This window comes from Oryx dammah, unplaced genomic scaffold (genome assembly GCF_014754425.2).
Source record: "Oryx dammah isolate SB20612 unplaced genomic scaffold, SCBI_Odam_1.1 HiC_scaffold_29, whole genome shotgun sequence".
Lineage (NCBI taxonomy): Eukaryota > Metazoa > Chordata > Mammalia > Artiodactyla > Bovidae > Oryx > Oryx dammah.
In genome coordinates this window covers 60,779,472-60,803,875 of record NW_024070213.1, presented here as the reverse complement: position 1 = coordinate 60,803,875, position 24,404 = coordinate 60,779,472, and the positions used below count along the sequence as shown (strand labels likewise).

At 46.2% G+C, this 24,404-nt stretch overlaps 2 protein-coding genes and 2 non-coding genes across 7 annotated transcripts in view; all 4 read left to right on the top strand.

The window, feature by feature from the left end:
• The first annotated feature begins 6,822 nt into the window (after positions 1-6,822).
• On the top strand, positions 6,823-12,232 carry ATP5F1B (ATP synthase F1 subunit beta). The gene is made up of 10 exons (XM_040232973.1): positions 6,823-6,995; positions 7,459-7,641; positions 7,885-8,059; positions 8,579-8,700; positions 8,947-9,131; positions 9,628-9,786; positions 9,882-10,004; positions 10,624-10,836; positions 11,222-11,423; positions 11,968-12,232. The coding sequence occupies exons 1-10, from the start codon at positions 6,869-6,871 to the stop codon at positions 12,063-12,065; spliced, it is 1,587 nt and encodes a 528-aa protein (XP_040088907.1). The 5' UTR covers positions 6,823-6,868; the 3' UTR covers positions 12,066-12,232.
• LOC120858963 lies at positions 7,708-7,782 on the top strand. The gene has a single exon (XR_005719988.1). It is a non-coding gene; the product is annotated as a small nucleolar RNA SNORD59 (small nucleolar RNA).
• LOC120858964 lies at positions 8,786-8,856 on the top strand. The gene has a single exon (XR_005719989.1). It is a non-coding gene; the product is annotated as a small nucleolar RNA SNORD59 (small nucleolar RNA).
• Positions 12,233-14,005: 1,773 nt separating the features above from the next.
• BAZ2A (bromodomain adjacent to zinc finger domain 2A) overlaps positions 14,006-24,404 on the top strand; it is a 35,112-nt gene continuing 24,713 nt past the window's right edge. For 3 of the 4 annotated variants that reach the window (XM_040232965.1, XM_040232967.1, XM_040232968.1), the window contains exons 1-2: positions 14,006-14,182; positions 18,915-18,998. The gene's annotated coding sequence lies outside the window, so the exon portion shown is untranslated. Of the gene's footprint in view, positions 14,183-18,914; positions 18,999-19,440; positions 19,644-24,404 lie in introns of those variants that run through there. The other variant, XM_040232966.1, reaches the window with a different exon arrangement.

Genomic DNA, 24,404 nt, shown 5'->3' with positions numbered 1-24,404 from the left:
TCCCATATCTCCTCATCACAGGTTTAGGAGGGATTGCTGTATCCAGTATAATAGCCTTTTGAGTTTACCTCCCTCCCTCGGCCATACTTTTATATTCTCACAAGTTTCATCTCGAAGCTCTAGTTCCTGTCCTGTACCTGTAGCCTTGTAGCTATAGACCCACCTTGGGTCTATGTGGATTCAGAAGTCCCAACCGGAAGATATGCCTTAGGATAGTAGGTGCATGTGGGGCCCAGAAAATTGCAGTTATGATACTTGACATGTGTGATCCCAGTGCTCCAGTGGCTACAACTCCATGCTTTCGATACACGGGGCATTGGATTGATCCCTAGTCAAGGAACTAAGATGCCACATGCCACAAGGGGCAGCCAAAATAGAGATGTAGTTTGGTTTTAAGTGTCCTGGCTACCAGCATCCGTCTCACCTAGGAACTTGTTAGATATATAAATCTGGGCCCCCAAATCTTCCAAATCAGAAACTAAACTAGACCTCTAGCTGATTCTGATGTGTGCTGAAGCTTGATAACTTCCTTTAGATCTAAAACAGATTCTGAATCAGTTGGTCCTGCTGAGATGGCAACTCTATCTAGTGTGACTGATGAAATTGTTCTGTGTCTCCGTTGTCTGATACAGTGAGTGCCAGCTGCAAAGAACTATTGGAAATGTGGCCAGTGTGACTAAAAACTAATTTTAACATGTAATCCCATATAGCTAGTGATTACTATAGTAGATAATGTAGATTTAAGATGATTCTGTGCTGGTGGTTCCTGGCCCACTCACTGCAAAAAATTCAAATTCTTACTAATAACGGGGAAATTCTTCCAAGAATGATGCAAAATCTAGAAGGTACAAAGGAGGGATCTAAAAAAAATATGTAATCCCTGCTGGTCCAGTGGTTACGATCCTGTGTTCTCACTGCCAGGCACCTGGGTTCACTCCCTGGTGGAGGAACTAAGATTCCCCCATCTGACAAGCCCTGTGGCGCAGCTAAAAATAAAAATTTTTAAATTAAATGAACATAACTTTAAGCCAACATTTTATTTCTAGTAATTTTAAAGAAGCAACTCGTGTTTATAAAATTTCCTTTTTTTCCTTCAATACTGCATGTAATAGCCATTTAAAACAATCCAAATAACCATTAATGGAGTAAGTTATTACACATTTCTGTGCCATAAGGTGTAGCTACAGCCAGAAATGTAACCTCACACAAAGTTCTTTCTCAAAAACATAAAGATCAGAAACCTTACATTTTCTGTAGTGTGCCTCCACTGAAGTTTTTTCAGAAGACAATATATGTTTTATAGACATGGGATAAAAAAGTGAATGCATAGATGCAAAATATTTTTTAATGCTTATTTCTGGGAGTGAGATTTGGGTAGTGATGAAAGGATTTATCCTGATCCTGTGTGCTTACAATGTTCGTGAACTACCTGCATTAAAAAAAAATTGTGGTCTGACAAGAGAGTATTAGATTTTTGAGGTACAACTTGAGTAGGATACTTAAGTGGAATGTCAGTTCAAAACTAATTGGAATTGAAGAGATTATAAAACTCTGAAGCCAGGGAATTGATTGGATTATTTTTGAAATCACCCAACATGATTGTCAAAAAATATGGTAGAGACAAAGTACTGAATGAATGTGGGACTTGACCATTATGAATGGTGGACAAAATGAGTCTGTAAGGAATTCCCTGGCAGTCCAGTGGTTGGGACTATCACTGCTGTGTGTTCAATCCCTAGTTGGAACTAAGATTCCGAAAGCTGCTGCTCAGCCAAAAGAAAAGTTCATGGTAAACAATTTTCACCTTAAGATGAAATTCGTAAGGTTTTCAGTCATAAATTGAGAGGTTAGTTAATTTGAAATTCAGGTTCAGTCTTTGTGGTCTCTTATCCCATGGAAAGTAACTTGTATTTTACATGAAATAATGCCTGGGCTATCTGGAAATCAAGAAATAAGCAAGACCAAATATGTCAAAACTCAAATGTGCTGTGTTTAGTTATATCTGACTCTTTGTGACCCCATGGGCTGTAGCCTGCCAGGCTCCTCTGTCCATGGGGATTCTCCAGGCACAAATACTGGAGTGGGCTGCCATGCCCTCCACCAGGGGATCTTACCAACCCAGGGATTGAACCCAGGTCTCCCACGATGCAGGCAGATTCTTTACTGTTTGAGCCACCAGGGAAGCCGAAGAATACTGGAGTGGGTAGCCTATCCCTTCTCCAGGGGAACTTCTCCACCCAGGAATCAAACAGGTCTCCTGCATTGCAGGCGGATTTTAGACAGTATTACTTATAAATTTAGCAGGTTATCTAATTCCAGACAGCAAAGGAGTTAGAAAAATTAAAAATTTACAAATGAGCATAGTGGAGAAATAGCTTTATATATCCACCTCGGTAACATTAAGAGCATTTAGTGTTGCATTGTGATACAAAGATTTGTTTAATGTAACCCAGCTGCCCAAGGGAGAAGGCAATGGCACCCCACTCCAGTCCTCTTGCCTGGAAAATCCCACGGACAGAGGAGCCTGGTGGGCTGCATCCATGGGGTCGAGAAGAGTTGGACACGACTGAATGACTTCACTTTCACTTTCCACTTTTCATGCATTGGAGAAGGAAATGGCAACCCACTTCAGTGTTCTTGCCTGGAGAATCCCAGGGATGGAGGAGCCTGGTGGGCTGCCATCTATGGGGTCACACAGAGTCGGACACGACTGAAGTGACTTAGCAGCAGCAGCCACAGCAACTGCCCAAACAATAAAGTTTCCTGATAATATCCTAAATGTGAAAACATTTCAAAAAGTGACAAGCCTCAGTTACCTGGAATTTTATGTTGAAATCTTCCCTTGGACACCTGGATTAAGTGAAGTGTCAGTTTAAATGTTTGATGGTTAATAAAAAATTTTGGCCACAACTAGAAGTAATGATACAGAACCAAAGGATCTTAACACTAAGTCAATAGTAAGTAAAAATACTAGTCAACACAAATGTGCTGGTTATGTGCCAGACATTTTTCTAAATGCTTCTTTCACATTTTAATCTATTTGATTTGAGACAACTCTATGAGATTATCCTCATCTCTTATAATGAGGAAGATGATATACAGAGATTTTAAACTTGCTCAATGTTGTCTAGTAAGTGTAAAAAGATTTTAAACCCAGTCTGGTTCCAGGGGCAATTCTTAAGTATCTTATCCTTTCTATAGAAACTTCAACTCTAATAGTTGAGAAAAGCAAGTGAAATGTATAGCTTCGTATTAAATGGGATGCTACCCCGTGTAATGGGAAGAGCACAAGTTGCAAAACAAAAATGTATATCCTGCATGCAGCCCATTGAAATTCTTTGACCCTGTATCACTGCAGAATGAATTCCTAGTTGCCAAACCCAACTAGTTCTTTTGAGCCCTTATTTTATAGCATAGTTAGGTAATTGATACTATTGACCACTCTCTCCTTAATACTCTACTTGATTCTTGCATGGTGTATGTTCTTTGGTCTTCTCCTTATTCCTCTGCTGTTTCCCAAGATAGTTTATTTTTTTCTACCTGCTCCATACACATTGCTGTTTTCTTGGGTTCTTTCTTACTAGGCAAGATTCCAGCTTGTGTTTCTTCCAACCCAGCATTTCTCATGATGTACTCTGCATAGAAGTTAAATAAGCAGGGTGACAATATACAGCCTTGACGTACTCTTTTTCTTATTTGGAACCAGTCTGTTGTTCCATGTCCAGTTCTAACTGTTGCTTCCTGACCTGCATACAGATTTCTCAAGAGGCAGGTTAGGTGGTCTGGTATTCCCATCTCTTTCAGAATTTTCCACAGTTTATTATGATTCACACAGTCAAAGGCTTTGGCATAGTCAACAAAGCAGAAATAGATGTTTTTCTGGAACTCTCTTGCTTTTTCGATGATCCAGTGGATGTTGGCAATTTGATCTCTGGTTCCTATGCCTTTTCTAAAACCAGCTTGAACATCAGGGAGTTCACGGTTCACGTATTGCTGAAGCCTGGCTTGGATAATTTTGAGCATCCCTTTACTAGCATGTGAGATGAGTGCAATTGTGCAGTAGTTTGAGCATTCTTTTGCATTGCCTTTCTTTGGAATTGGAATGAAAACTGACCTTTTCCAGTCCTGTGGCCACTGCTGAGTTTTCCAAATGTGCTGGCATATTGAGTGCAGCACTTTCACAGCATCATCTTTCAGGATTTGAAACAGCTCAACTGGAATTCCATCATCTCTACTAGCTTTGTTCGTAGTGATGCTTAAATCATGAGAAACGCTGGGTTGGAAGAAACACAAGCTGGACAAGCTGGAATCAAGATTGCTGGGCGAAATATCAGTAACCTCAGATATGCAGATGACACCACCCTTATGGCAGAAAGTGAAGAGGAGCTAAAAAGCCTCTTGATGAAAGTGAAAGAGGAGGGTGAAAAAGTTGGCTTAAAGCTCAACATCCAGAAAACGAAGATCATGGCATCTGGTCCCATCACTTCATGGGAAATAGATGGGGAAACAGTAGAAACAGTGTCAGACTTTATTTTTTTGGGCTCCAAAATCACTGCAGATGGTGACTGCAGCCATGAAATTAAAAGACGCTTACTCCTTGGAAGAAAAATTATGACCAATCTAGATAGTATATTCAAAAGCAGAGACATTACTTTGCCGACTAAGGTCCGTCTAGTCAAGGCTATGGTTTTTTCTGTGGTCATGTATGGATGTGAGAGTTGGACTGTGAAAAAGGCTGAGCGCCGCAGAATTGATGCTTTTGAACTGTGGTGTTGGAGAAGACTCTTGAGAGTCCCTTGGACTGCAAGGAGATCCAACCAGTCCATTCTGAAGGAGATCAGCCCTGGGATTTCTTTGGAAGGAATGATGCTAAAGCTGAAACTTCAGTACTTTGGCCACCTCATGAGAAGAGTTGACTCAATGGAAAAGACTGATGCTGGGAGGGATTGGGGGCAGGAGGAGAAGGGGACGACTGAGGATGAGATGGCTGGATGGCATCATGGGCTCTATGGATGTGAGTCTGAGTGAACTCCGGGAGATGGTGATGAATAGGGAGGCCTGGCCTGCTGCGATTCATGGGGTCGCAAAGAGTCGGACACGACTGAGCGACTGAATTGAACTCAACGGAACTGAGGCAAGATTACCTGTGTGCATGCTAAGTTGCTTTAGATGTGAACTTTTGGGACGCTATGGACTGTAATCTGCCAGGTTCCTCTTTTCATGGGATTTTCCAGGCAAGAATACTGGAGTGGGTTGCCATGCCCTTCTTAAAGGAATCTTCCTGACCCAGGGATGGTAGCCAGGTCTCTGGTCTGCTGCACTGGCGGGCAGGTTCTTTACTACTAGCGCCACCTGGGAAACCACAGGCACTTCAAATCAAACTTTCTGTAATTCTCTTATGTTCCTGCTTTCTCCTTCTAAGTTCTTTGTAGTTCTTGCTACCAAACAGTAGGAAACATTCATTATCACGCAGAAAAATAAGAACTAATGTGTGCTGGTTGGAGAAAGTCTGGGGAAGTAGCTTCATGTTGACCAGCAGCCATGTTTGTCATTAGTCATGTTTGTTCTGATAGATTAAGGGTTTCCTCCACCCTGCTCCTAAATACCTTAAATAAAGTCAATACTACATTAAAGGATGTCCTATTTATTTTATGATTTTTCATGTTCAAGGACCACACACTTACCTCTGCCCTGCCTCCACTCCCATCCAAGGCCCTGAAAACTGGTTCTTCTCTCTGTATTCATCTCTTTATTCGCCTCTTTTTTCCCTTCCTCACCTGCAGTACCATAAAAGAAACATGCTGTGTAATACAAATATATAATGGAATAGTCTTCCTTCCTACTTTACCCTAGGAATTCTACGGCTGTTTCCCAACCTTTTCTACATTCTACGGATGTTTCTGTCAACTTCTTCCACCTTAAAGGCAATTCCACCTACATTTCACATTTCTAAAGTGAAGTCGCTCAGTTGTGCCTGACTCTTTGCGACCCCATGGACCAAGCTCCTCCGTCCATGGGATTTTCAAGGCAAGAGTACTGGAGTGGGTTGCCATTTCCTTCTCCAGGGTATCTTCCCAACTCAGGGATCGAACCCAGGTCTCTCGCATTGCAGACAGACACTTTACCGTCTGAGTCACCAGGGAAGTTTCTAGATGACCTAAATTTATCCCTTCCTCCATCTGTTTTACCCTGTACTAATCAAGACCTATCACAGTTTATTGCATTTTTTGCTCATCTGTTTTTCTTTAAGTCTTATTTATCTTTGCCTTCTCAATGCCCAGCACACATTTTTTAAAAGACTGGTTTACATGAGTCTTTCATTGTATCAGATTCCTGACCTGCTGAATCGTCTATAAACTTCCAATCTCCCTACTGCGGAAGAAAAACCGTTTGACTCTAGAGAAGACTCCTAACTAGCCAAGGTCAGTCAATGTTGCCTCATGAGGCTACCACTTCCTTAAAACCGCCCCTGAGACTGTCACCTAGCTCAGGATCCTATCTAAAGAGAGAGCCCAAGGACAGCCAAAGACAGCCCACGTGCTTCCGCACAGGAACTCGGCCCCTTTCCCAAACGCAGTTCCTCCAAGTGCTCTCTCCGACTGACATCCCTGTTGTCCAATTATGTTTCAAAGCTCTGAGGGTGGCACCGAGCCAGTCACTGTCCAATAAAAAAAGGAATTCAGATTAGCACGAATTTTGGCCAATGGTTGAGAACATGAGAGACTATTGGCCTATAGGAGCAGCGCCCAGAGTGATAAGCAGAAAAATTACCCAATGGCCGTGCCTACTGCAGAGTAGGTCTCGCCTTCAACTGCTGGCAGTTGGAGGCCAGACCGCTGCAGTGCTCAGTCTCCACCCGGGCTCCGCCATGTTGGGACTTGTGGGTCGTTTGGCTGTTGCCTCGGCCTCCGGGGCCTTCCGGGGACTCACCCCTTCAGCACCGCTACCGCAAGCCCAGCTCTTACTGCGGGCCGCTCCTGCAGCGCTCCAGCCTGGTAAGTGCCTTGCTCTAGCAGCTGGGTTCGGTTCTGTCGTCCCATGACCTTGAGCCTGGGGCCGATAGTTGCTCCGGCCTAAGGGATCTGTGGTGCTAGAAGGACGCCAGCGCCCTGCCCTCTAACGGCGGAAGAACAAGAACAGGGACGATCTAATTCCGTCTTATTTTGGAAGAGGGGCGCTGTGTGACGTAGTAGTGCGAGCAGGTGCATTGACCTTCCCTTGAAATGGGGGCACCGCGCGCGCTCTCGAATAATGGAGTTTTGTGCATGAGGATGGGAAGATGGTGCAGGCTCGCTCTCCGCTTCCAGCGCGGCCCTCCCTCTGAACCCGCCTTCCGTGCAAGCGGAAGGGGGCCGGGCCTGGGCTGTGTTCACCAGTAACTTGTGAGTTAAGTCCGGGTGTCCGATGACCTTTAACTGTCCTAACCCCAACTTCTTCAACATCTTTTTTGTCTGTTAGCCAGAGACTATGCCGCTCAAGCATCTCCATCGCCAAAGGCCGGCGGCGCCACTGGGCGCATCGTGGCGGTCATTGGTGCAGTGGTGGACGTCCAGTTTGATGAGGGACTGCCTCCCATCCTAAATGCCCTGGAGGTGCAAGGCAGGGAGACCAGGCTGGTTTTGGAGGTGGCCCAGCATTTGGGTAAGTAGAATTTGTTAGGAAAAGTAAAGATCTTGTTCGACCCAAATATCCCTCAAAACCAGGCTGTCTTCTATGATGATTTTATCAAAATGACTTTCGTTCTTCTGAGTTTGCTGAAGCCACGTTTAGGTACTGAGAAGAAGTCTTGGTTGACTTAGGTGTTTAATGCCAGCTACAACTTAATTAAATACCACGAAGCCAGTTTGTCCTTCTGTGTAATCCTGCAATGCCTATATCTGACAGGTGAGAGCACCGTAAGGACCATTGCTATGGACGGTACAGAAGGCTTGGTTAGAGGTCAGAAAGTCCTGGATTCTGGTGCACCAATCAGAATTCCTGTTGGCCCTGAGACCTTGGGTAGAATCATGAACGTCATTGGAGAACCTATTGATGAGAGGGGCCCCATCAAAACCAAGCAGTAAGTATTCCTCTTATTGTATCTACACACACAGGAACTTGTTCCTAGCAGTTTTATACATTAAGGTGGCACCATCTACTATAGCAGAATTTTTCTGCAGAGAATCCCTAAAATGCTGCTCTAGTCATTTCTTTAAACCACACAATGAAATTTCTAATGAAGAAAATTAATGATGCAGAAATTCTGATTATAAAAAAGAGAAAACTGAACTCCATAGGTTGATTATTTCAGTTCATCTAAATACCAGTGGTGTTAGTATTTCATATTGGTATGTGAAGAAGTGATGTTTAGATTCTGTAAAAGGAAACCTTCATGACAGAGTTGTCAGGGAATGGGATTATTGCTTCCTGAGATAATGAAATTCCTTTTATTGCAGAATATTTGGGCTTGATGGTGGGTGGTAATTTGTCTAGAGTGTTATATAAAAGATGAGACTGTGAGTAAAGGGTTAGGCTTGAGAATTGAGAAGAACTTTTTAATAAGATGAACAGACACTGATCTTCTCGTCTGCCTTTACAGATTTGCTGCTATTCATGCTGAGGCTCCTGAATTCGTGGAGATGAGTGTTGAGCAGGAAATTCTGGTTACTGGTATCAAGGTTGTGGATTTGCTGGCTCCATATGCCAAGGGTGGCAAAATTGGTATGTTAAATGACAGGTAGATATTTTCCAAACCTAATGTGGGAAACAAATCCTACCATGTTATGAGTGGGTACTGAGATACGTCCCTCACTGATGAGCAGCTTCTGACTTTCGTTCTTCTGAGTTTGCTGAAGCCAGATGCCATTTCTGAGAAGGGAAAAGATGGAAAGAAACACAAAAAAATTTTTTTGAAGTTTGCTTATATGGAAATGAAATTCTTAATTTGTTTTTCTCAACCTGTTGTAGGGCTCTTTGGTGGTGCTGGAGTCGGCAAGACAGTACTGATCATGGAGTTAATCAACAACGTTGCCAAAGCCCATGGTGGTTATTCTGTGTTTGCTGGTGTTGGTGAAAGGACCCGTGAGGGCAATGACTTATACCATGAAATGATTGAGTCTGGTGTTATCAACTTAAAAGATGCTACCTCTAAGGTGAGCACTGAGCTGATGTCCGTGTAAGTCAGGTCAGGAAACTGTTGAAGTTGTCTTGTTTTGTATTTTCATTTTATTGTCCTAGGACCTACAAAGGAAAGTTCTATCAGTATTTTCTCCTGTTGCTAATACACTCATGTACATTGCGTTTTCCTTTTTAATATTAGATAACGTTTCTTGGGTTTTTGTTCTGATATATAGACCCATCATTTGAAAGCTAATTCTGGGGACATTAAACATTAATGTCTCAACCCTATTTTGTGCTTTTCACATATTTACAGTTTATTTCCTTCCTGCCAGAAGAATTTTGCCTCAGTAATAAAAGAAATTATCTTTTGTTTTAAACTGCAGCTCTAAAAGGGGAAAAAAATTTATGAACAAAAACCTAGACACCTGAGGAGGAGGGTTTTTTGGTAGTTTCTCTGATTTGGGGACCTTGGATAGATGACTTTCATACTCTTCTGCCAGGATTTCTGATTATTTATAATTGCTGCAGGTAGCTCTGGTGTACGGTCAAATGAATGAACCACCTGGTGCTCGGGCCCGGGTCGCTCTGACTGGGCTGACTGTAGCTGAGTACTTCAGAGACCAAGAAGGTCAAGATGTGTTGCTGTTTATTGATAACATCTTTCGCTTCACCCAGGCTGGCTCAGAGGTAGGTTTGGGAGAACCTGGTTCATTTGACCTTTTTATGGAATGATGCAGATAAGGCTAACGATATGGTTTTTCTTTTTCTTTTTTTTCCCCCAGGTGTCTGCTTTATTGGGCAGAATCCCTTCTGCTGTGGGTTATCAGCCTACCCTGGCCACTGACATGGGTACCATGCAGGAAAGAATCACCACCACCAAAAAGGGATCCATCACCTCTGTACAGGTGAGAACAGTTAAATGGATGAAGGTCTAATTTGTATAAAGGCATGTACAGAGGTATAAAATCTCGTTACTTTTTTTAAGTAGGTACTGGAGCTTAAATAATATTTAAAATTCTGTGTGCATGTTAAAGACCCTAAAAGATTAAGAAACCACTCATCTGAGCTAATTGAAGGTGTATATGTAAATGTAGATCACAAAATAGTGGTTTCCAACCTGAAGGGAACTTTGAAGTGAACTTTAAATATGTACTACACTAGCTACTACAATTTTCAAATGTATGTAGATGGTGTATATAGTAAAATCATCAAAAAATTAGTCTAAATTTTTTTAACTTTTATGATTCATTTTCCTGATAGAGTAGGGCGAGTTTTTTGGTTTAGAATTAGAAAGTAGGATGAAGAACAAAAGGAATAACAATGAAAATTCTTCCATTACAGCTTGGAGGAACCAAATAATATGTAACCACTAATACTCTGCATTAGGAGTGGTAAGAGTCTCCGTTGGACTCTTGAATGTTGAGAAGATAGAGTAACATAATGAGGAGGGGTCAGAAAAGGGGATGGTTTAAGTAGAATTACTTGGGTTCCTGCTGCTCTTAATGGGTTCTTGATTCACTTTAGGCTATCTATGTGCCTGCTGATGACTTGACTGACCCTGCCCCGGCCACTACCTTTGCCCATTTGGATGCTACCACGGTGCTGTCCCGTGCTATTGCTGAGCTGGGCATCTATCCAGCTGTGGATCCTCTGGACTCCACGTCTCGCATCATGGATCCCAACATTGTTGGCAGTGAGCATTATGATGTTGCCCGTGGGGTGCAAAAGATTCTGCAGGTGAGATCAGTGGCCCTAAAGTCATAGAGGGAATTTGGGGACTAAGATCTTCCCTGGTAATTTGTGTGATTTGCATTAGAGGAAGGAAAGAAGAGACTAGAATTCCTAGTGAGTGTTAATGAGGTCTCCTGAGTTTCCAGGTTTGGAGTTGCAGTTTTTTATAACAGCACTGGATAGATTCAGAGTAGGGGAAACAAGATACCAATCTTAGCTGAGGGCCCTCATGACCCTCATTTAACTGATTTGTTTCAGTTAAGTACAGTAAAGTGCTAAAATGCTCTATACAAAGCTCATTGTGAATATAAAGTTGTATTAACCCTTAAGTTTTTGTCGAAGTTTGAGGAATGTAAATATTTACTTGGCCTCTCATCTTGTTTTTTCATAGGACTACAAATCCCTCCAGGACATCATTGCCATCCTGGGTATGGATGAACTTTCTGAGGAAGACAAGTTAACTGTGTCTCGTGCACGGAAAATCCAGCGTTTCTTGTCTCAGCCATTCCAGGTGGCTGAGGTCTTTACCGGTCATTTGGGGAAGCTGGTACCCCTCAAGGAGACCATCAAAGGATTCCAGCAGATTTTGGCAGGTGAGATTTCCAGTATAAGGCTGAACATAAAGTGGCATAGAATCTGAACTCCTTTGAATGCTGTGCTGTGTTCCTGTTCAAGGAACCATCAGGCAATATATATTGTGCCTAATTGCATAATTTTTATATGAAAATAAGATATTCTCCATCAATTTTCTTTGAAAATACCATCTGAGAGTGAGCCTAAGATTTAGTGAGTCTTAGTTTTCAGTGCCAGCTACTCTTCTACATGAATTACAACATGCTTATAAAGAAGGCATTATTATCCTATTTTACACATTAGGAAGCGTGAAGCTTGGAAAGTTTAACTGGCCCCAATATCATACAGCCAGAAAGAATTTGAACCTGAGTTATGTGACTCCAGACCATATATTCTTAGTCTGTACTGTAGCATTTCTTGTAAATTGTGAGGCGAGTTTAAGAAAACCTAAGATGACAGGATTTCATCACCTTCTGACTGGTGGCCTCAAGTGGTGAGGTATGTAACCACTGTAGAAGTTAATATCCTTCACTTCTCACCAGTTGGATTTTTTTTTCCATATAGGTGAATATGACCATCTCCCAGAACAGGCCTTCTATATGGTGGGACCCATTGAAGAAGCTGTGGCAAAAGCTGATAAGCTGGCTGAAGAGCACTCATGAGGGGGTCCTTTTGGCAAATTAAGCACTCATCCTCCATGGTGTCCCTCTCCTCACCCCTAATCCAGAAATCGCAGTTTTCTCTGTAGGCCACGTTAGAGCCTTGATTGAAGACATTGTGTTCTGTCTGAAGAATATTTAAGGTTTCCAATAAAATGTACATCCCTCAACATCTGTCTGTTTTTCTTGGTCCTGACAACACAGCCAGTACTGAAGTTTTTAATAGTAGTTTAGAATAGCCACAAGAAACAGCACAAAGTAGGCTATATATATATGTTTGAAATGGGGTCATCCAAAAAGAAAAGCCATTGTCTTGCATTGTTTAATAGCTGAGTCTTGTGAAGGGGTTTCCTGGGGATAATGGGATCCTAATAGGGCCTCATTTTTGGCCCTTTTATGTCATTGTTCAAGTTGAATTTTGCCCCTTAAATATATGTAGTGCAGTCTTTTAAAAAGCAAAAGGATTTTTAGAAGAGCATTTTGGGGAAAATGGGTTTAGAAATAACTGCTGTTCTAAGAGAAGGCACAGGTTAATCAGTGAATTAAATTTTTTGGAAATGATGCATGTTCTGAGGGATTAAAACTGAGTCAAAAGGGCTCTCTTCTATTACCACCATTTTTTTCAGAAGGTGTCCCTGACTACCACCTCCTAACATATTTTGGGCAAGACTTGTATGTATGATTCCTTGAGGCAATGCAGAATATAAAGTGCCTTAGGGCCTATTCTGAGGTTTGCTAAAATTCCTTAAGAAAATTGGGAAAAGAATGTTATAAAATTGGGAAAAGAATTTTCAGAGACTTCCCTGGTGATCCAGCTGTTGACTGCTTCCACTGCAAGGGGTGCAAGTTCGATCCCAGTTTGGGGAACTAAGATCCACATGCCCTGTGGTGTGGCCAAAATAAATTTTTTTAGAGGTAATTTTCAGGGTTGTTGGGCTTGAGTTTCTGAGCCAAATAATGGAATGTAGACAATCTTCCCTTCATTTTAGGCTTCATTTAGGCAAGGATTACAAGAACAGCCACCTAACAAGTGCCCTGTTAAAGTGCAAGTTCGGGTTTGGTGCCCTTTGGTGTTAGATGTTCTTTTGTAGATCCAGACCCATCTGCCCTCTGGTGGTAGGACTGAAGGCTCTGCAAGAACTGATCTCACCATTTTGAAATCCATGAAGGCCATTTGCTGGGATGTGGTTCTTTGCTAATGACTGTTTACAAACCAGCTGGGGTTTTTGTCCTAAGGAGGAGCCTGAATCTATAAGCTCCACCCCGAGGCATTCAAGTTGGGTAAAAGCAGGGCAGGATAAACTGAGATCCCAATTCAGAGGCCCCTGGGGGCTGAAGGTTGGGGAGGGGCCTTGGGAGAGGTGCCAGGGGTGGAGTAGGGGCCTTTAAGTTTCCTCCCATCTGCCTCTGACGTCCTTGGCACCAGCCTGTCCTGTGTCACGGTTTGGCCGGAAGGTGGAGCCCCTGAGCCGCCTGTGCTCAGTAGTTTGCCCCTAGGAAAGCCTGGATTTGGGGAAATGCTGAGTTATGGGGGTGTGGGCACATCCTCTAGGTTTTGACTCTGGAATGGGTAAGAAGCTGACGCAGAAGTCCCCGGGCTATGGGTCCACCCTTTCTGCTCTGTTTTCCCATGTTATCTAGATGCAGAAAGACCTAGGAACTGTGACCCTAAAGGTGGTTTCTCCCATACTTCTACCCCTTCCCACCCCCCCATTTCTGTCTCAGCATTCATCGAGAACCTTCTCCCTCTCAGTAGCTGCAACTGTTTATTTCCTTCCCCCTTCACCACTCCTGGTACCACGCCACTAGGGTGTCAACACAGATCTAACCTTCCTCCATATTTCTCCTGGTTCGGCCCTGTCCTCACCGCCTCCTCCCTCTCCACCCAGAGAAAGCCCCGCCCCTCCCTCCTCCCTCCCCACCCCAGTCTGTCACACAGGGACATCACCCTACAGCAGTTCAGGCTGTGGTTCGCAGGAAGCATACATTGGCTTTTTGATTCGTGCTAGTTCCCAGCTCATAGTTTGGGAGGATCTAACACCAGCCTGCACGTGAAGGGGGAACCAAGGACAGTGAGGAGCTGGTGGTCCCAGCCCTGGAGCCCTGCCAGCCTGACATGAGTAAGTATGAGGACCAGCCCCCGGCAAGGCCTGAGGGATGCCTACCTCCCTCCCTCCCTGGCTGACTCAGCAGGGGTGGGGCCTAACCTTTGCTCTTTTGGGGGGTGAAGGAGGGGAAACCAGACTACAGGGGCACAGGACTCAGCTGGTGAGGCTGCTGACCAAGGGAGCGTCAGCGTTGGCAAGCACCAGGCTCAGGGAAGAGCCTGGACTGCCCCTTGGGTGGGGGCTTCCCCTCCTCCCCACTCCCGCCCCTTCAACCCCCCAGTCCCTTGTGCCTCCCCATTAAGCTGCTGGGGTTCAAGAAATACTTTACAGCACTCATGGGTGGCCTCCCCCTCAAAGTGAAGCCCACTTTTGGTCACGCTGGAGAATTTTTAAGGTGCCTTCTCCCTCTATTTTTTCCCAGGCCTTTTAAAGTCTCTGTCTTCTTTCCTCCCCCACCCTGACCCACCACCAGGTGGGGGCTGCACTGAGCAGCTGCTTCCTGTTGCCCCAGAGGTTGCTGCAAGGGTGGCGGTGGTTGGGGGAAAACTGAACTAGAATAAAGCCGATTCTCACGGTCCCACATCAGCTTCACCAGCGCAGCTACTGGCGGCCCCCCACGTTCCAGTCACTGAGAAACAGGGAGAGGCAGGACTGAGGTTGAAAGGCCTAAGAGGTCTTTGCCCTCGTGGCTTCCTGATTCCAGAAGCTTTTATACTTGGGTCGTGCTGGGGGAAGGAGGCTGCGTCTCCCCACAGCGGTAGGGCTTGAGCTCCCGAGGAGTTGAACCTGTTCACCTAGTAGGGCCGCTGTGCGTTACCCTCACTCAGCAGGCTCGGCCGTGAGTTTCCTCTCGGACACCTCTATTCCTCCGGAGTCCCTGTGACTCTCACAGCCTTCCTGGTCCTCCTTTGTGAAGAGATCTCGGCCGGTGTCTCCCGGAGCGCGGGTGGAGCTATCCCAGGTCCTCCAGTTCGAACCCACCACCATCCCCCACTTCACCGCAGAAGTTTCTGTCTCTCCTTCCTGGGGATCTGTTCTCTTCCTCCATCTGGGATTCTTCCTGGTTCTGGCCCCTAGGAGACGCCACCGGCTTCCCCCTCCCCCAGCGGATTCTTCGCGACAGCCCTACCCGAGCGCTTGTCCCTACCTCAGTAGCTCCTGCCCCTTTAAGTGCTACCCCCCCCCCCCCCCCCCCCCGCCGGCGGCCCAGGGCTGGGGGAGGAGGCGCCGCCGCCGCCCGGCTCTGCCACCTGCGCTGCCGCCACCGCCCGGCCCTGCTCCAGGTGAGGCCCGGCACCCACGTCCGGTCCCTGAGTCCCCCGGCGGGCCGCCCCTGCGGTCTCCTACCCGGGATCCGCGCTGCCGGGGACTCAGGATCTGATCCTCCCCCTGCGGGAGCTGCCCTTCCTCTCTCCCCCGCACTATCTACTCGCCCATTTCTCCCCTGTCCTCTGCGACCGGAATCCGGAGGCTTCTCACGCCTCTCGGCCAACCTCTCCCGGGTACCCCTCCTATTCTGGACCCAGGATCTCCCCCTCCCCCGCGCCTTCCTCGCCAGAAAAATCTCCCTTGGTCTGGATTTCTCCTCCTCCTCTCTGGAACCATCGCTTTCCCACGCCATCCTAACCTCCAATGGGAGGGGGAATAACCGCCACCCCAACTCCTCTCTTTCCCCGTAGTAAGGGGGGTGGGGGTTATCGTAGCCTAGAGTCACTTTCAGGCCCTGCCTCGTTTAGCCATTCAAGTTGAACTAACTCTCACCTAATGCTTTCCTGAATCCCTCACCCTACCTCATCTCTTCCAGACTTCGGGGGTGCGATCTCAGCACCAGCCCAGGTGGGAACGGCCCTTCTAAGCTTGGGGTGGGCCAGTCCCGCCTAAGACCGCTCTTACCCTAGAGTCAGGGAATGAGGGGGTGCCACCCAGAATCTTGTAATTCTGGGCTTAAGGGGCTGTTGGAGAACAGTGGATGAAGGGCTAGGACTAAGTCTCTAAGGGTGTTGGGGGTGGTGAGGAAGGCCTGGGAAGCCCTGCCTTTTCTATTCAGATGCAAAAGAAGTCCTGAGGAAATTAGGTCTTTCCCCATCCCCTTCTGAGACCAGTCTGGATAAGCTCCTTGGAGAGTTTGAAAGAAGACTGCTGAATCTGAGGGGACCATACCAATTTGGAAAGAAGAGGGATGAGTTGTGATCCTTTTGATGGGGAGAATCTGGCCTCCCCAAAATACGGGGTGGGAGGGTGGGGGGAGGAGACTGTTTTCCATTAACCTGGAGAGGAAAGTGGGACAAGTTGGAATGGTTAATAGGTTGAAGGCTATCTCCGCACTAGACCCTATTAACATGTGAACCCTTCAGCGAGTGAGGGCAAGGTAGGTCTTTAATACTGATAATGACCCCATCTCCATTAGAGAATTCCCCTCCGTCCAAATCCAGCTAAGACCTTAGCTCTGCCCCTTTTCTTCTTGCCCTCTCATTCCCCACTGTCCCCAGCACAACACATTCCAGAGTGAAGGGACAAGGTGTCTGGATTTGAGTCATGTTTCACAGGCTGAGAGGGAGCTGGGTAGGGATGGAGGATGAAGGAGAGGGTGGTCAGCAGTGGTGGTTGGGGTTGAATTCCAGGAGTGCCTGGACAAGGAGAGGCAGAGGGATGCAAACGAATCCGACGTCTCTTGCTTTCTGTCTCTTCCCCCTCTGAGCTCCAGCCACTGGCTCCTCAGTGGTGCCATGCACTATGGCAGCTGACCCCAGTCAGGGTGGTACAGCAGAAACACAGGGAGGGTGAGAAAGGGAGAGCAGGTGCTAATTTCTCCCTCCCCATTGTCTTTATTACCCGCCCACTGGCCTGGCTTGTTAGAGGTTCAGACTATTCTCTAGCTACTCTTCTCAAAAGTTGCTGAAAAAAATGACCATTTGCCCCTTCCTGTTTCTAGTAGCTTCCTAAAGAGAGATGGGGTAGGAATTGTCCACATCTGATAGGACTGAGCAATGTCTGGGGATCTAAAGGGTCAGTCTGTCCTCTGTCGTCTGGATGTGGGGGAGAAGCACAGCTGCTGTTTGGGGTGGCTTCTGGCAAGAAGAAAACACCCAGCTGTTGGCATATTGACACCCCAGCCTCATCCTTACTCAAAGAGCAAGGAAGACCTCTGATTAGAAGGGACGAGAAGGGGTCTCATTTAAGAAGGAAGGTGATTGTAGTCTTTCTGCATCAGATGGGAAAGAATGGATCCTGCTCACTTTCTTTTCTAATCCCGAGTGGCCCTTTACTATCCAACACCCTTCTTCCCAACGGCTCCTGGCTGGGATAGTCCTAGGGGTTGCCCTGGAGACTAGGCCTGAGGCTCGGAAGGGGTGGGGGCAGTCAGTGGGGCACAAGAGTAACCGGCTCTTCCGGAGAGGAGTGGAGCCAGCGGGTGGGTGTGTGTGGGTGTGTGGTGGGTGGGGGGGGAGGGGAGGGGGCGTGGCTACACCCGTCTGACTGGCGCAGGCTCCTCCCCTGCCGCCCGCCTCCGACTGTCCTGCCCACTGATTGGGGGCGGGAGGTAGGAAGGTTTCGCCCTCATCTGCCCTGGAAAAGGAACAAGAGAAAAAGAAAAAGGATACCTAGCTCTCTCTCTTGTCCCTTTAGGAAGCCAGTTCCATGCCCTCTCTTCTTCACTTGTCTTTATTTGGGGGATGGGGGAGGCATTCCTTAGCAGAAGTTTGCTGGATCCTTGCTTTCACCAGAAGAAAGAACCCTCCCTTTACCCTGAGTGTGATCCCTATTTACCCAGAGACTTGAGGTTGTAGGCTGTTAGGGGTCTTGATTTTTATTCAAGGTGACCCTATAAATCTGTTATTGAGTCGTGGAGGAGAAAAGGATTTTGATTTCTGTCTGCTCCTTCCCACTGGCAACCTATTTTTTTCAGGAGGAGAGACATCCTCCTAACCCTCCTCAGCCTGTCTCTGGCCTACACACTTTGAGCTTTGCTGAAGCTCACTTCCTTCTTAGCTTTTCTGAGCCATTTGTTTGTTGTGGTGAATGAAGTCTGTCAAAACTCAGGAAGAACTCACTTCTCTGTGGAGTAAGAAAATCCAATCTAGACTGATGGATTTGGTCCTGCCTTACTCTGGTCCTACCCCGTTTTCGGATCTTCTTCCTCCCCAGACTCCCAGAGGAAAAAAGTATTTGTTGACCCCTGCAACCTGCCAGAGTTTCATCATCCCCACTCTGAAACTGTTCCTCTTCCAGAGAATTCAGCCTGAGTTTTGCACAGTTAGGCAGTTGTTTGTAGAACTGCATTGCAATGAATTGAATAGGAATTATCTTGATGCCTGAAAAGTCTGTTGAGTTGCAAGGGGAAAAAAAACCTGGTTTCTGGTCACATTTTATCCACTGTTTGACCTTGAGCGAGTTGGTTACTCTCTTCAGGCCATAATTTCTTCATCTAACCAGAGAAGATTGAACTAGAAATTCTCTAAATTCTAACATCACATATGACACTGTTCTCCATTCTGGGCCTCTGCAATAGACATTTTAGGTGATATCTAATCTCTAGTCCTCTGCTAGATTTTTCCTTCCTCTTCTCAGAAGTTTTCAAATATAGTGCTATCAGAAAAAGTACTGGAACTATATTAAAAGTGGTGATTTGGGGCACCTTATTTGCTGGTCAGTTTTCCTGTTCCTCCCCTGTCCCTCTGACCAGATTTAGGCTGGACTCTGGCCTTCCCTTTCTCGTCTCAAGGTTCCTTTTCTTAACCCACAGAAATCTTCCTGACCCTCAGGGTCCTGCTAATGTCTCCGGGAAATTGGTGATCCAGGCAGGAACGGGCTGCCATCCACAGGACAGGTGAGTGGGCAGCAGATGGAGCTTGCCTTCTTCCACCTCTTTACCAGAATTGAATTTTTCCTAACCTTTCCGCTTCTGCACTTCCACTTTTCCACTACTTATTATGGGAAATAGCTGCCCCCGAAATGATCTCCCCTCTCCTATCTCCCCCCCGCCCCCCCCTCCCCCGCCCCAGGGAACTGGCACATGTCTTGGTCCTAGAAATTTGGTGTAGTGTAGTCTTTGAGGTTAACCTTGGGTTTAGGGCATGCCTTTCAGTTTGCTCAACGTGATGCCGGGACTACCGCCCACAGTGAAACAGTGCGGAGGTAGCTCACCGGTAAGCTAGGGTGACGCCGCGGCGCTAGGACCCAGATCCGGGTCAGGGAGCCGGTATGCCCCGGCGCTAGGACCCGGCGGCGAAAGGCGGCTCTCCTGCGGCCGCAGCTTCCCCGCCCCCTCCGGCTTCGGCTCACTCCTCCCCCGCCGGCCATGTTGGCTCCGCTCGGGCCCCGCGGTTGAGCCGCGTCCCCCTCCCCCCTCCCGGACCCCAGACCCCCTCCCCCGCGTTCCCCTCCCCTCCTGGCGCCCGGAGCGCGGCCATGTGAACCGCCCGTCCCCCGGGGAGAGACAAGCCCCGAGCCTGGCTGGACGCCGCCGCCTCAGGTCTGTTGGGTCTGTGGCTGGGGGCCTGAGGGGAGGGAGCCCCGCTTTCATCCGAGGTTTCCCTCAGGGGACGGAGGCTCTGGAACCGCCTACAGCCTTGCGGGGAAGTAGGGGGGAGAGACGCCGACTTTTTAGTTAGGACCCAGCCCTGGGCGGGGGTCTTTCCGCCCAGGGGGCTGGAAGGAGAAGGCGGCTGGCCGGCCTGCTGTAGACCCGGGATGGGGCGGCGGGGGCGGGGGCGAGAGGAGCTGTGGAGGCTCCCGGCGACGGCGGCGGCTGCGAGGAGGAGGCGGAGAAGCCTCCTGGCTGGTGGAGATGACTCCTGTGGGGGACTCAGGGTGGAATCCCCGGGAGGGGCTCCACCTCTTCAGAAGGGGTGGGGATTGCCCGAGTGCGAAGGGTAGGTGAGGGGGTTCCCTGGACCGGTTTCACACTCCGTTTGTGGGGGTTGGGGCATTTTGGCAACGGTGAGTGGAGGTTAAAGGGCTTTCCAGGGGTCTCGGGGTGTCTCCTTGGCGGAGTAGGGGGTGGGGTGCACGTTCTCTTGAGCTTGGCGAGCAGGAGCGAGCCCTGCTGGAGTGAAGCTGTGCTTGGCTTGGGGCCCTCGAGTCCAGGGAGAATCCCCCACTCCAAGGATGGGGGTTGGTACGGCCGGTGCTGAGGCGTCCGGATTTGAGCTGGGCTTAGGGGCCGGAGGGAAGAATAAAGAGGGAACCCGTAACAAGCGGGATCTCTCTCTAAGGGGATCCCCATTTCCATGGCAGAAAAGATGATCCCGCATCATCCCTTTCTTTCCTGAGGTCCCCAGTTTTCAGGGGAAGGCAGTGCTATCAGCAGTCATCCTTTGTAGGATTTGTTGGAGTGAGAGATTTGCATCCTTCGGGGGGCGATGCGGGGGGATAGCTTCCAGCTCCATCTGTACACAAACAGCCCCTCCCCCAAGCCTCCCGCAGGAAGTGGCCGGGAAATGGCAGCTGTGCGTTTGCTGCTGCGTCTCTTGTTGTTTTGAAATGTCCATTTTAATCAGATTTGGTTTCATTTTCTGAGGCCTTCAGGCAAGCTTGGATCCTGCCAACCATGTGGTCTGAGAGTCCTTTCGTTCGACTTTTTTTTTTTTTTTCTTTTTAGTAAACTTAATTTGTCAACTGAAAGTAGTCACTGCGGTTGCCTCACTGATCCCAATCCTCCCTCCAAAGCATCTCTGTCTCCTTGTCTGGCTTTTTTTCTCCTGAGCTAGAGGTCATAGAAAATCAGACTCACTCATTCACCAGCAGGGCTACACTTTCAGTACAAGTGATGCAAATTCCCTGAGTGTAAAGAGCAGCCAGGAAGACTTGGGATCTTTTGTGGCATGAGAGTGGCTTTTGGGGATCTTGATTTATATGTGTATATGAATATTAAATATATTCTTACATATGACAGTTGCTGTATTGCAGACCACTTGAGCAAGCGAGCTTGTGAAGAAGTTAATTCTGAGATGTGGAAGAAGAGGAGGGAAGAGGGAAGATTTAAATGAGTGGGATTTGTGTGTTGGGGTAGGACTGATTTGCAGAGTGAGGGTGGTGGGCTTGTTCCTCAGTGGTAATTCTAGCCTAAGAAAAAGTCCCTGTTGGAAGCCTGCTAGTTAACATAGGGGATGGTTTACCTTCTGCAGAAACAATTCATTAGGGGAGTGAGTTATCATATGACTTACACCTCAGTTCATAAAAGACATATTCTCTCTTATTACCATTCATGGAGAGTGGTAACCTTTATGCAAAGTCATGTGTCTATGCAAAGATTTTTTCTTTCTCCCACCTGATAATCCCAGGAGATTTTTATTGCAGTGTACAGTGATGGACTCTGTACTATGCCCCCAGGCACTTAGTTAGACCCTGGGTTTGGTTTGAGGTGAGTTGGCCACGGGATTTTATGTTTTGAGAGATGGAAGTATTGAGATCATTTGAACTACCCTGAAGATGGCTTAAGCCTAACATTTAAATAATCTTTTCAGTATTTTCCACCTGAATTGTAGATTCTTAGATTAAAGGTCCAGGATAGGACCTGGTAGACATATATGATTATGTGACCGCGGCATCATCACTGTTAGGATAGCAGCACTGCTCTTTTTCCTGGCTGTTGGAGTTGATATTCTGGAAACAGTAAAAACAAGTTCAGTGTCACTGTCCTTTTTCTTGCCCCTCTGCTTGACTGGTTGGCTCCTTTGAGTTGCTTTCTGACAGGGTTGACTTGACACTGATTTTTAAGTTCCCCTTTCTTCAACCTTTGTTTACCTAGATTGGGGCCTGACAGAATAGTAAATTGATTTTCCATGTTGGAAATTAAAACAGTGAAGGAAGGAGAAAGACTACTCCTGTTTCTTTGGACTCTTTAAGAGAAGTTGATTTTTGAGATAGCTATGGCTTCATTCGATACATGATTGATCGGAAAGCTGGATGAAGTAAAGCTTTCATGGCCTTTTTGTAAAATGGATGTATTTTTCTCTCAGAAGTGGATTTCTGAATATTGACTTTTTTTTTTTTTTTTAAAGCCTCTCTGTAGAGGAGAAAATTTGAGGTGTAGAGAGAACTATGTGGGCCAACCTTAGAGTCAGTCAGAAATCTAGAATGCCCTGCGAGGCTCATCTTGCAGTCTTGTGGTTCTGGAATTGGGTGTTGCCAAGGGAGAAGCAAAGGTTGTTAGGGTTACTGTGTCTTGCTCCTGTTGACCTTTTTTCTCACCTCTGAAGAGGTCTGCTATATTCTTTTACTAAAATAGTTAAAATAGTGTAGAAGTTATTCCAATAACTGGAATGCTGCTCAGTCTTGTGTGAGATGTGTACACTGAGGCAGTAATGCCAGAAATTTTATTTCCTATGACATAGAGTGACTTATAAAACTCTTGAGGATTTTGTGGGGCAAGTAATCTTCTGGATTTGTTTCTTAGGATATGAATGTTCTCATATAGCTCATAGCCCAAGATTATACTTTCTCAGCATTGTTGCACATGGGTCAGAGGGACCGTTTTTCACCACCTTGTTTTTCATAATTCTGCTTTATAAAATTATAAATTTATAAAACCTGCCTCACTAAACGGGGTCTTTACCCTGCCTTCTCAGCTCAGTTTGTTGGTTGTTTTTTTTTTTTTTTTTTTTTGAGGAGGGTAATATATTTTTGAAGAAAGGGGTGAAGTCTAACTGTTAGAGCTGAAATTGAGAAACAGAGCTTGAAAGGGAAATAACCTTGTTATAGCCTCTGGAGTGTAGCTTTTAATGTCCTTCAATTTTAAAGGCATTTCCAGTTCTCTGGTGAAGTGACCAGAGCAGAGGCAGAAAACCTAGCCTAGATTGTTGGTATGTGGTTCCTTTATTCAGTCACCAAATATTTTAAAAGCTGCTATATACCTTGAGTGTTCAGTTCAATCATGCTTTCCTGTTTCTAGGCCTTATTTTCTGCATGAGACATCTGTCTAAAATATGTCAAGATTTGGGGCCTTTCTTCCCTCTAGAAGAGTTACCTCTATGAACAATGAAACTGAATTTTTTGTGTTCCTACTATTTTCTGAGAATGGTAGGAGCAAAAAACCATATTCTGTATTGGATGAGTAAGTTGATAGTGACAGAAAAGAGATTTATTCATTCATTTGCTTAATCTACAGGTTCAACAAATACTTCCTTTCATTTTTTTATGTACTCAGCACTGAATTAAGTGCTGGAGATATAATGGTGGAGCTAGTACCTGGTTGACGCTGTAGAGCCTACATGTGTGCTCAGTCGTTCAGTCTTGTCTGATTCTTTGTGAGCCCATGGACCGTAGCCCGCTGGGCTCTTCAAGTTCATGGAGTTTTCCATGCATTACTGGAGTGGGTTGCCATTTCCTACTCCAGGGGATCTTCCCAACCCAGAGGTTGAACCCATGACAAACTCTTGAACTGGCAGGTGGATTCTTTACAACTGCGCCACCTGGGCCCCCTAGAACCTACAAGTATAGAAGAAATAAGAACAGAGAACAATCATCTTTGTGTTCTGTGCAGCTTGGACATGGCAGTTGTCTTTGAATAGCTTTCCTTAGTATAATAATCTTCCTTCTTTCATCATCTTCCTTCTGCCTCGCTGTCCTGACTAGGAAAGGGAGGTTAAGGAAAAGACATTATGAGAGAATGAGCCTCAGTCAGTATGGCTATAGTCTGAGTCAGCGTTCCAAGGGAAGTCAGTTACCAGTGCTGTCTAAATGGGCTATCCTGACAGGAGAATAAGGCATGTTGATTTTGTGGCTTGACACTTGGAACTCTGTTGGTGGAGGAAGACAGCCTAGCTAGGGAAGGGGTTTTTAGATTTGAAAGGCAAGGCATCCTTGTTTGCAGCATCAGGCACTGGGAATAGTGAGAACTTTTGGATCTTCCCCAGAGAATAGGATAAGAATGGGAAATGAGGCCACTTTTGTATTATAGCAGAGTTTTTCAACCTTGAGCAGGAGCCAAGTAATCCTTTGTTGTGGTAGGTTGTCTTGTGTATTACATGCTCATTAGGAGCATCCCCAATGTCGATTTCTTAGATAACAGTAGCATACACCTTTCTATATAACTAAATGTCCCCTGGTTGGGAACCACTGTATTAGAATATGGTGGGTGAATCCAGAGATGTTCAGTGTTCAGAAATATCATAACATGCACCATTACAAATCTAAAATGTAGTAATATGATTTATTTACTATACTGCAAGATTTACATTCACCGTTTAGTAAAGACAGGTGTTTGAAATCTCTTCCTAGGCCCCCATATTAG